An 11,355-nucleotide genomic window follows, 5' to 3' on the forward strand; every position below is an offset into this window, starting at 1 on the left:
TACTCTCAGATACTAAAATATTTATGAGGAAAAATGGATGAAAAAGTGTGTGTGTGCGTTCGTAAATGAGTTTTGATTTCAAGACCACATACACCTCATCTGAATTAAAATAGAATTTAAAATGTTGAGATCGCTCTACAGTAAGCTTTAGATACTATGCAAGTGTTTCTACAAGATGTTTTTTATTTCCAAAAGACTTTTATGGCTGTTTTACTTTCTGCAGACAAAGTTTAGTATTTTGTTTTGAAATTATTTTAGATATATATTAACCATATTTGACCTTTTAACAGTGTATTTTCTCTTCCAACACAAAATTGCACCAGAAAGTAAAATCATTGTGTTTGGGTTGCTACACTGTTCACAAATCACTAGACAATGTATTAATAAAGTTTCAGATAAATGATTGCCAAAGTAGACATTCAGTACTGGCAAAATCTGAATATTTTAAAATTCAGTCTCAGATAATCAAAGCATATTTTTTGTATTCTGACTGTATTTTTCAACAGGACACTTCTGCCAAGTGAAAGTGTTGGAGTTCCATCTTAAAATTTATTAACTTGGTGCCTGGAAGCATAAGATATTGAAGCTAATCTCAAATAACTAATCATAGCATTCAAATGCTCAAATACACTCTTAGTATTTAGGTATTACTACTAAGAATGATTATTTTAACACTTTGCGTTTTATTAGTACCCAACATATAGTGACACGAGTTTGCTGAACAGTCCTGTTGCAATGGAAACAGATGGACCTTTAATTGAAGATTTGCAGATGCTGAAAAAGACAATGAAAGAAGAGGCTTGTCAGGTAAAGCCATGTGAAGATAACAAAGTACTCTAAATTATTAATTACTTTTTTTAAATTACTGTTAATCCTAGACATAAACTTGGGTTATATTTTCAGCCCTGTAACCATTTATCCTAGAGTAATAACCATCATTAGAGCTGCTACTTTTAAGTGATACTGTAGCAGCCAGGAATACAGTGTTGTATTTCTAATGCCTGTGAATCTGCTGTATGGTCTCTTTTGACATTTCTTCTACAGAAACTTTCATTTTCTTTTCACTTAGAAATAGCTTTTTGTGTCGTGATGGGAACAATGATTACGCTTTAAGGATAGTTAAAAATATGGCTAAAATCTACCACATCATGTTCTATTCTCTTCTCTATATAACAGTTTTGTTTTTTCATAAGGTAAACTTGTATAAAATATGGTCAGATTCTAGCGATGACATTTTTGTTTGTTTGTTATTCGGAGCCTTCTTAGTGGCTAAAGCTCCTATGTTTTGAAAAAATGTGTAAAGTGTGCATTTGTCTTGCCCACTCATGGATCTTCTTCCTCAGTCCACCATCTGTCATGTTCCATTACCTACTGCAGGGCAAAGACTCTCAAGGTCATTCCAGTCTTTTCATTTTCAGCTAATGCTTAGTGATCTTCAGGTATCTTTAATTTAACTTGAGTTAAGTGGAACCAGAATCCTGACATTCAGACTAGAGATTTAAACTTGGAGCTGATGGAAAATAGAGAGGTGCCAGGGAGCATTGCAGTATCACTAAGGTGTCTGGTAGGAATATCAGTAATATGAATATCTCTAAATCCAGCAAAGTTTAAGACCACAGAAATGATCTGCAGCTGAAAAACTGGTTGAGATCGGAGGTAAAGTCTGTTAATTTGAACCAATGTATCAAACAGAAATTTGATAAAAATAAGCGTATGGTCAGCCTAGCCTCCTACGTTACTTTCTTAAAATTCCAGTGTCTTTATCCTGCAAGATTATATTTTATTTATTATTTATACTATGGCATTTTGGATGAAGGTTGAAATCAAAAGAAATGCTGGAATGCCTCCAAGACATGCTCAGTGATTGCTGTTTTTTAAACACTTATCTCTGGAGTGGAACCCTATGCATTACATGTAAATCTTGGTGGCTGAATTATATGCTTATTCAGGGCAATGAATTGAGGGTAGCATTCCCCTGCATGGGAACGCTGGTTAGAGCTAGTCAGTGAGGAGCGCTGGGCTTATTAAAGTTTCTAAACCTCTGCCTTTCTTCAGACCTTGGATAGCTTAGCCAGGCCCACGTGATGGGGAGAGGGGCCTCCTTTCACTAGCTCCAGAGCCTAGAACCAGTTCTGGTGGAGAAAGGTACATACAAGATTATTGAAAAAAACGAGTACTGCTATGCTATTTCTTAGCACGTAACCATTTTCTCAAGATTTATGAGACCTTCACTTTCCATCCTGGCCAGAGGGAATTAAAACTCATACACCCTAACTCTGCGTGCTCTAACATTAGTTCTAGAAAAAAAGCAGCCAAAGTATGACTATAGACTAGTAGTTGGGACAAGCAGTTAAGTACAAAGTTCCCAGGCCCAGCTGCTGGAAGTGTTTGGGGATTTGGGCCAGTATTATACAGTATAAAATGGACAAACAGTAATGGCAGACCAAACTAAAACCAAGGACTCTACCTAGGTCTTACCTTCTTTTCTACAAAGAATTCAACTTCAAGAATTCAGCTTCAAGAGCTATAATGTTGGGGCTATACACAGCTTCACTGATAACGTTCCAGCTGGAAAATGAGTGCATCACATTCCTATGGATGAGCTTGATTTCCCCCTCCCCCCCCCCCCCCCCCCCAATTGTTAGAAGGGGTGGGGATTAAAAAGTGACACTAATGGAAAAGAAACAAATTGTAAACTAAATAAAATTCTGAAACTTGGGTTGGGACTGTTTGAGCATTCTTTAGCCATCTCTCCCGAGTGCATGCTTTCCTGCTTTTCCTTGCTCAGAAAGTGTGCAAGAGGTAAATGAGATGATTAGAAGGTTATAAGCCTGTTTTTCAAAGATAAAGGTCCTGTCCTAGCAGAGCTAATAGAACGGATTGAAACAGGAATTCTTATTATTAGAAAAACTTATAGAAATCTGTGAGAAGTATAAAGCTTGCAAGAGGATTGATAAGTCTGGGTCACCAGGCAGGAGAAGGGTTGATTAAGGATTAGGGTATTGCAGAGAGAAAGCTAGGTAGCATTCTTGCATCGGTCTTTGAGAGGATACTGGAAAGACAGTTATGTGTCCCTTGCTAAGTACCATCAGAAATTGATGCTAAAACAAGAGGTATTACAGTTATCAATTAAAAAAAAAAAAGGCAAGTCAAAAGGACAGCTTAGTTTATTTTTTAAATAAAACTTCAGAAGTGAGGAACTATGTAAAGTTCTGTGCAGTTTCAGTGAAAGTAAGGTTTACGCCAGAGGTTAGCAATGTAGCAGAATGCCCATACTGAAGAGGTGATGGAATGACTGAGGAAAGTAGACCGGGAAATTTTTTCTATGCCAGACTATGTGAGCATTTTTAGTGGATACTTTGCTACAAATAAAACTTGACCCCCATGACTTACTAACTTTTTGAACATGCTAGTAAATCAATGGCTAAGTAAAAGGCAATCAGTTTTTATAAGGACTTTTTTTATAGAAGAACATGAATAAACATCATTGATCTAACAGGCAAATTAGGGTAGGTGAGACAGACATGGGGACTATAGAAAGACACCATTATATTGTTTCAAGATACTCTGATAGGGATACTGTCTGGTTTTGAGAGAGCATCAGTAAAATAATACAGCAGAACCTTAAATTTTCAGATATGTGAATAGTGCAAGTAATTAGAAGCATGGAAAAAACTTAAGATCATTTATCTTGCATGTAGAGACATACAAAATGAAAAATAAGTGAGAAGATAGGTGATAATTTTATTTTTTTAAAATGTTATCAAGTGATAATCATGGTAGTAACATCATGATTGCTGATAGCTTAGAATTTGTTAGTTGTTTCTAATTTTTCCTCTTAGCAAAAAAAAATGGTTTTGAGACTTGAAACTGGGTAGCTGGTGGGGTAAAGAGGAGAAAGGATAAACTTTTTCCCATATGTTTTTTATTTCTTTTCCCATAAGTGAACATACTGACATGCAAGAAATACTTTTAAGTAATTGTTCAGTAATTAATATTTTTGGCCAACTTTGTTCTATTTCTATTTCAGGCACAGAAAGATCAGAAAAAAGATCGTCCTCTTGTGCGACGCAAGTCAGAACTGCCTCAGGATATCTATACCATGAAAGCCTTGGAATCACATTGCAGAGCTGATGAATTAATATCACATGACGGGCATTAAACTATTACAATGAAATATTATTTTGGAGGAAAAGGTTTTTTTCTGGACTCAGTTCTACAGTAGAACTTACTTTTTTGTGCCATACCAATCAGTTACACACAAAGTCAAAGCTTTCTTCAACCCAGTTCTGTAGGCAATAACTTAATAGAGTATGCAGCTCAAGATTAGTCGTTCAAACAATGGTAAATTACCCAATTCCATATGCAGAATATTGGGTTGACTATAATCAAGTGGACACGATTTCCTGGAGGTGTTATCATAGTACCAGCTAGCTGATAACATGCAGTTTTTATAGTCATATTTGAGAAGAGCATTCTATAAACTCTTTCTGTCTAAATAAGTCAATGACCAATAGTTGGTACTAATGATAAATGTGTGTTTTCAGAAGTAAAATTATGTCAAATATAAGTATTAAACTTTTTCTAGGATTTCTCAACTTTACAGTTGTTTCCACATTATTGCTGTCTTGTAATATACCAGCAGTTTTGAAAATACACAGTTATTCTTTCGTATTATAAAACATGGCTTACAAACTGGTAACTTTCATGACAATCCTCAACCATCATTCCTTTCTAAGAATTCTGTAAATTTATTTCTCCTTTACTTAGGATAAAGATATATATATATATACACCATGTCCTAATACTTTATGTATATTTAAAGCCATATTTTCCAGTCTTTAGTGTATAATACGACACCAGTATTCCAGATATGAACTGGTAGAAGAATTTTTCCTAAAATGAAAATTTGTTTACTATGACTGGGAATAGACTGAATATAAAATTTCATTTTAAGTTTTTTCAAGTCAGTAAAATACTTTTTCACTGTTTTCTCCCTTATCTGAGCTTTTAATACTCAGCATTTTTCTTGGGCTCTAGGAGTTCAATATTCTGTGGCAGATATTATGCGTGATTTTGGTGGCATCAGTTTTTATCTGAAAGATGAACATAACCTTTCAGGAAACACAAAATCACAAGCTTATTAAAATAAGAACAACAACAGACCCTTGAATTCCATTCTGCTTCTTTTTAAATGAGTCTAAGAGCTGAGGAGATAATGACCATAATTTTACCGTGAAAATATTTTTTTGTTGTTGTTGTAAAGAGCACATGTGCTGCAAATACACCTCACAAGTGAACTGAAAATGCATCTGAGTTGCTGATGATCTTCAAATGCTGCTATATATTCCACAAGATTACTTGCATGTAATGAGCTTTTTGTTGTAGATGGAAAAGCACGGGAGGAAAATCTCTTTAAAAATATAGTGCTTTGTCTTCAATATTTGATTTCTCTCAGGGTGGCCAGTATTTTGACTTACTTATCCTGCTTACAAGCTGTTTGAAATGTGTTCTGCTATTCTAAATGGGTGATTAGTTTCTTTTGTCTCTGGCAGTAACATGATATAACTTAATGTTTAATGTCTTATGCATAAAGAGATGAAAACGTGGCTTCTTTAAAAATAGTTTTGTTTTACTTTTTAAGGAAGCATAACGTCTCCTGCATCCATTTAAAAAAAAAAATTTGCGCAAAGCAGACATTCATAGTAACCTTGTGCAGATGTAGTGCGGGCTGTTTGTTAGTTGCATTTAACATTCGATTTCCAATATTTGTTACGTTGTCTATTGGAAGAAAATTGTGGGTGGTAAATATTGGCTTACAACAACTAAATTTAAAGACCAACCCAACCTTTAAGTGGATTGTCCACTGTGTCTGAAAACATTTCCTGTAAAACTTGAAAAAGAATATGCTTTACCATTAGGATAAACTATATTAAAACAGTTTAAAGATGCCTTCTCCTTTTGAGGGAAAAAGGGTGCTTTTTTAATTGTGTAAAGCAATGTCTATGTATTTTGATATACCATTGTTTGAACTTCCATCTTTAGCTGGTAGATTATCAGTTACCTTTGATTTTGGGTGTTCAGTATGTATGTGCAAGAGGTTGCTGAAAGGAATTATTCTTATGTTACCCGAGGGGAAAAAAAGACCCTGTATATCAATGTTTGATTGATTGTGTGATGCTCAACGTATAAGAACATCTTTCACTGTCTAGATTTTATCTCTGTTCTTTATTGAAGATAAACATTCACCAAAAAGGGAAATATTACGGTATTTTTAAAGGCTTAAAGTTCACCATAAATTCATATTTGAAGTTTTGGGCCACTGAACATTTACTTTGGCAATATTCCAAAATCTATCACCACTAATGGTTTAGCGTGTTTATTATCAATATTTATATACTTCTTATAATCCTGTACTAAACCATTCTAAAACTAATACGTCCAAAATAAAAAGAAAAATTGAAGTAGAATTTTGGTGACTGTTGTTCTTCGTAAAGTTCTGTGTCTGACACCTTCCCCCGTTTTCCAAAATTACACCTGTACATCAGGAATGTCAAAAGTAATATTACAAGTGTCTTTTTAGTGTGGCTTTAGTATGGCTTCATTTTAATATTGTACATACATTGTACCTTGTTTTATGGTAATAAGTAATAAAAATGTAGACTTCATATTTTGTACAGAATCGTCCTATGTACAGAATAAAAAGTTCCTAGAAACAGCAAAAATAGGTAAGTGGCACAATTATTTTTCATTAGACAATATCTGTAACATTATGCGTTAGTGGAATGTTAAGTTCAAATGTACCTACATATTTTTTAACATTTTGTAATTCAATTTTTTGTTCTGGCATTGTTTCTGAAGAACTTCATACACCTGCCATTTAATATGCTTTTATCTAATTTTAAAACTTTAAAAAAAAATGGTGTATTATATGGACAAATAAAGAACATGTGAATTTTACTTGCTCATCATGAAACTAAATTTAGCACAGGGTGTTTGGGGGTGTGTTCAGATTATCATTGTTTGCAGAATCAGCTGTACAAATTAAAATAATTTCATAAATTTCACAAAAGCAAAAAGAAAATTTATGGAAAGGCCATTAGTAAAAAAATGGGAATAATGGATATTCACTAGAAAAAGCAGACTTAACTGTTAGAACAACTATCAGTACTGAAAGGAATTTGATAAATCTCCAATCTACAAATACGAAAGACGCACCTCTCATACCATAGTATTTTCCCCTGTAACGCTTCTATGTTCACAGGCTTCAAGCAAAGTAGCCATAAAATTAGGGATTATAGTGTGGTAGGTGATACGTGGTCAGGTGGCAAGGATGTAGGAAAAAACTTAGTTCGCAGTAGGAATTGTCTCCCTCTGGAATCCATAAAAGTCTTCAAAAGAACGAAGGAAATTACTCACATAAAGCTGACTTTCAATAGGTGGTGGGGTTGGGGGGGAGGTTTATAAGCCTGGGGTCAATATCTGACTATTGAGTTACAAATGTAACAGATTTGAGTTACAAATGAAGCCTTTGCGTACCGAAAGAAATAGTTTTCTGCATAAGCGCAGAATTAAACTCGCCACATGCACTCCCAAGCTTAATCATGAATCAAAAACTAGATACTGAAACAGCTGAAGATTCAGTCGTTCAGTTTACAAAATTAGGGTCAAATACCTCTCAAAATATAATGTTTTAAAATACTGGCGGGGGGGGGGGGTTTTTTTTTTTTTTTTTTTTCCTATAAAGATACCTTATTGAGTTGCAAGCATGTTCAGGAAGTGAACTTTAATTCTTTCTAAGGGAATTAAGCTCAGGGGCTTTGACCAACAACCTTTTTTGGCATTGCTTGCTTGGTTTGGCTTTTTAGAAGTGGAAAGGAAGGTGCTAGTGTAGCACAAGTACACTTGTGTGTGGAGGTTTGTTGGTTTGCTTTATGGAGACTATTTTAGCACCTTCGAAATGGTGCTTACAGGAGGTAGCTACGATTCCAGGTTATCCAGAGTGGTGGTGTGGATCCCATTACGGACCATCCACCTAAATGTGGAGCATTTCTGCTCCTTGAATCTTGTCCTTAACTATGCAAAATCATTGTGGAGACTCAGCCTGCATATAGCTAATTAAGAAATGCCATTCTAATTACCATATCACTGTCTCCCTGGATTATAGTTTCTTTTATATGATGAGACTTGGCTTGAGCTGTCTTTACCTTATGAAATAAAACTTTGATGTAGTTAAAAATTGTGTATGAAAAATTTCCCAAGGGAGAATTTACTGTGGAGCTAAAGAAGATAATACATTATTCCTTCCTCACATAATTGAAGAGCAGCATGACTGCAGCTGGCTTTCTCTGCACCCAGTCATGTTGGGACTGCATTCGCTCCCACACAAGTGGAGGGCTGCACACACAAAACATGGAAGTTTCATAAGCATCAACCCTATGGTGTTGAGGGGAGAGGGCTTCTACTCTTTTGCTACAAGGGGGAGAAGGATATTCACATAATCTGCCTCAAGCTATTTTAGGCATTTTTGTGATCCAGAAGACCACACTGAGAGGGTTCACGCTAGCATGAAGGCCTTGCCATAGTAATTTTTCTAGTACTCTGGCTGTAGAATTAGAGATGCAAGAGGATTAGAGATGGGAAAGCAAGTGATTTGCTGATTGTTGCTTGTTTGGGTGTTTTGCTTTGGTTTTGGTCTCAAATGCTACCAAATTATTATTAAATCTAGGAAAAAGACATCTTTTTTCTTTTTTTTTTTTTCCCCCTAAAGTTGTTTCTTTTATAACTTATGCAAAAGGTTTTCTTTCTACATATGTTGTATGGCATTTGCCAGGAGCAAATCTTGTCTGTCATGACAAGTCCTAGTTCTCATTCTGATTCTCTGAAATACTTGGTTTTAGTTAAATTATAGGGGAAATGTGTCATATTGGCAATCTTGCCTTTTGGATGGCTGATTTCAATGGCTCCTCGCATACCTGTGGGAAGGGCCGAGTCCTTTGTCTATCCAAGAAAAGGACATTCAGAATTAACTAGAGGTGGATCAAGGCAAACTATTTTTCACCCTGATTGAGCAAGCTAAGGCCTTTTCTCTTCATAGGCTTTAACTGAACAAATCTTGTGCAAAAAGCTAGTTTATCTTGTCTTTGCTTCTATTTCCTTTAACTTAATTTACATCTTCCTCCTGCCCCCTTTGGTACAGTAGATAAGGCTGAAGTGATTAAAGGAATACAAAGTGTCTTACCTGCACTGGCGTTTAGTTGCAAGTAGCCTAGCATTTAAATGTCAGAATCCTAGACTTGTTCTTTATACCATAATGTCTTGTCGCACGTGGAGTATTTATGTTTTTAAAACCTACAGTAAGATGACACTTGTTGGGGTGTTTTGACCCTGCTTTCTCTGCAATTCAGCAGCAATGTATATAAAAAATTACTTGAATTCTTATTTTCTATCTGTCCTGCTTTCTTCTCTTTACTTCCTTACTTTACTTTCCTTATTCTTACTTTTTCCTGGCAACAATTTTACAGCAATGAAATATTTTATCTTGCTTTGTAAGCTACAAAAATTTTGTGACATTTTGGTGCAGCAGATGACAGCTGTTTTAGAAGAATGAGCATGCTAGCACTTGGAACCGTAGCTTGAGCTAACCTCCTAAGAGGTGCCAAGTTACACTCGAGACTTGTCTAGGTTGCTTAAGAGTATTATCAACACCCTTTTAACGAACATCCTGAAGGCCAGGATGTTAATTTAACCTGTGTTTTTTGGATGCTTGGCCTGTAGCGACATTATGTGGATGTAAGTAGATAATTGTCCCCCCGTTAGAAAGCAGTCAGGCAGGACCAGATATGGGGTAGCCTTGTGGAATTCAGACAGCCTAGCAAAGATGGCTCTTTTTTTCATATTAAATGTAATCCTAAAACATAACCTGCATGTAGAAGAATGATAGGGTGTGAGCAAACTAGACTTGGGAAAATGGAAATAGGTAAGTGTTGTATTAAACACTATCTTAGTAACAATATTCTGTAAATAGAATCTACCACTATTTTTCTTCATCAAAACTAAAATTTACCTTTCTAATAAGATTGGGGGGGGTGGGTGTGAAAATTAAATGGTTTTAATCAGTTTTCAGTGAATCACCTCTGTCAGTTCTGGTGCTTGTGGTTGAAACTTGGTTGCTGAACAGAACATTTTCCTTCCAGACGAGAAGGTTTGAGATTTCTATTACTTAAGAAATCGGTGTTTTTTCAAAGTTAAACTGGACTCCTAAACCCCTTAGGAGCCTACTTGAGCATAGGCACGCTTTTTTCCAGGTAGAAACAGAGGAGCTGGCGTCCGTGGCTGGGCTTTCTGGATTCCTAGTATCCTAGGTGGGCATACACGCTTTAAGGCTGATTTACACTTACGTAGTGGCTTACAGGTCAGGACTTCGTCAGGCAGGATATCCTACCCCAGCTTCCTTATTTCTTGTGCAATACATCTGAACAGATCCTGGGCGTGAGGGTCTTTGTACATTTGCCTGTGTATCCGCCTGAGGAAATGCATGTGGGGTTCGGAGGCAGTTTTCTATGATTTGTTTGCTTGATTTTCTTTTTTGGGCAACTTCCCCTTCTCCACCTCCATATGAACAAGAACTGGAGGTCACCCAACAGCCCCAGTGTACTTTTTGGGAGTCAGTGGAGTTGCTTTGGAACTTCACTGACACCTCCCCTCTCCCAGGCACATCCAAATACCAGCCAGGACCAGGCGAGGGAGGGGACTAGTCTGGGCAAGGAGGAACAGGATTGTCCATCTCAGCGGCAGTGAGCTAAACTCATCTAATACCTTAGATCAGCCAAACTTACACACCGGGATATGGCAGGCACGTATGTGGCAGCTGTAAAAGAGCTTTAAGGATTTTTAAAAATGAAATGAGGTTCTGAAGGAAAAGTCCCCTTCTCACCGCTGTGCTTTCAGTCCCTCCTGTGTCCTTTAAGTCCTATGCTTTTGGGAAACGGTCTCACAAAAGACTGGGATTAATGGTTCGGGTGCTGGATTCAGTAAACTGTAAGTAGCGCGGCTAGCTGGATGAGCTGGGTAAAGGGGTCGGGGGTTGCTCTTCAGTGAAGAGAAGCCGTGTCTCATGCGCCCCGGATGGTGACAAGCTGGCCGCTGCTTTCTTAATGGAAAAATGTCTTTTGTACCCCCTGTTCCTATGGCTTCTGGGTTTATTTTTCACGTGAAATAGACGTTTCTTCGGACAAATGAGCCCCGGGGCTGCTTTATCTTCCAGGTAACGGGGCGGCAGCAGCAGAACACGTCTCACCCGAGGTGTGCTGCCGGGTGCTGAGAGCGGGGGGGGGGGGGCCTTCCCTTTCCTTC

At 36.9% G+C, this 11,355-nt stretch overlaps 1 protein-coding gene across 2 annotated transcripts in view; it reads left to right on the plus strand.

The window, feature by feature from the left end:
- The window catches only part of PPP2R5C (protein phosphatase 2 regulatory subunit B'gamma), a 55,854-nt gene extending 48,897 nt beyond the window's left edge, over positions 1–6,957 (plus strand). For both annotated transcript variants that reach the window (XM_009280843.2, XM_009280844.2), the window contains 2 exons: positions 691–807; positions 4,031–6,957. In XM_009280843.2, the coding sequence (XP_009279118.1) occupies positions 691–807; positions 4,031–4,162 (249 nt within the window). In that variant the 3' untranslated portion in view covers positions 4,163–6,957. The remainder of the gene's footprint in view (positions 1–690; positions 808–4,030) is intronic.
- Positions 6,958–11,355: the final 4,398 nt, after the last annotated feature.

The sequence above is a fragment of the Aptenodytes forsteri genome, unplaced genomic scaffold (genome assembly GCF_000699145.1).
Source record: "Aptenodytes forsteri isolate BGI_AS27 unplaced genomic scaffold, ASM69914v1 Scaffold193, whole genome shotgun sequence".
NCBI classification, from domain to species: domain Eukaryota; kingdom Metazoa; phylum Chordata; class Aves; order Sphenisciformes; family Spheniscidae; genus Aptenodytes; species Aptenodytes forsteri.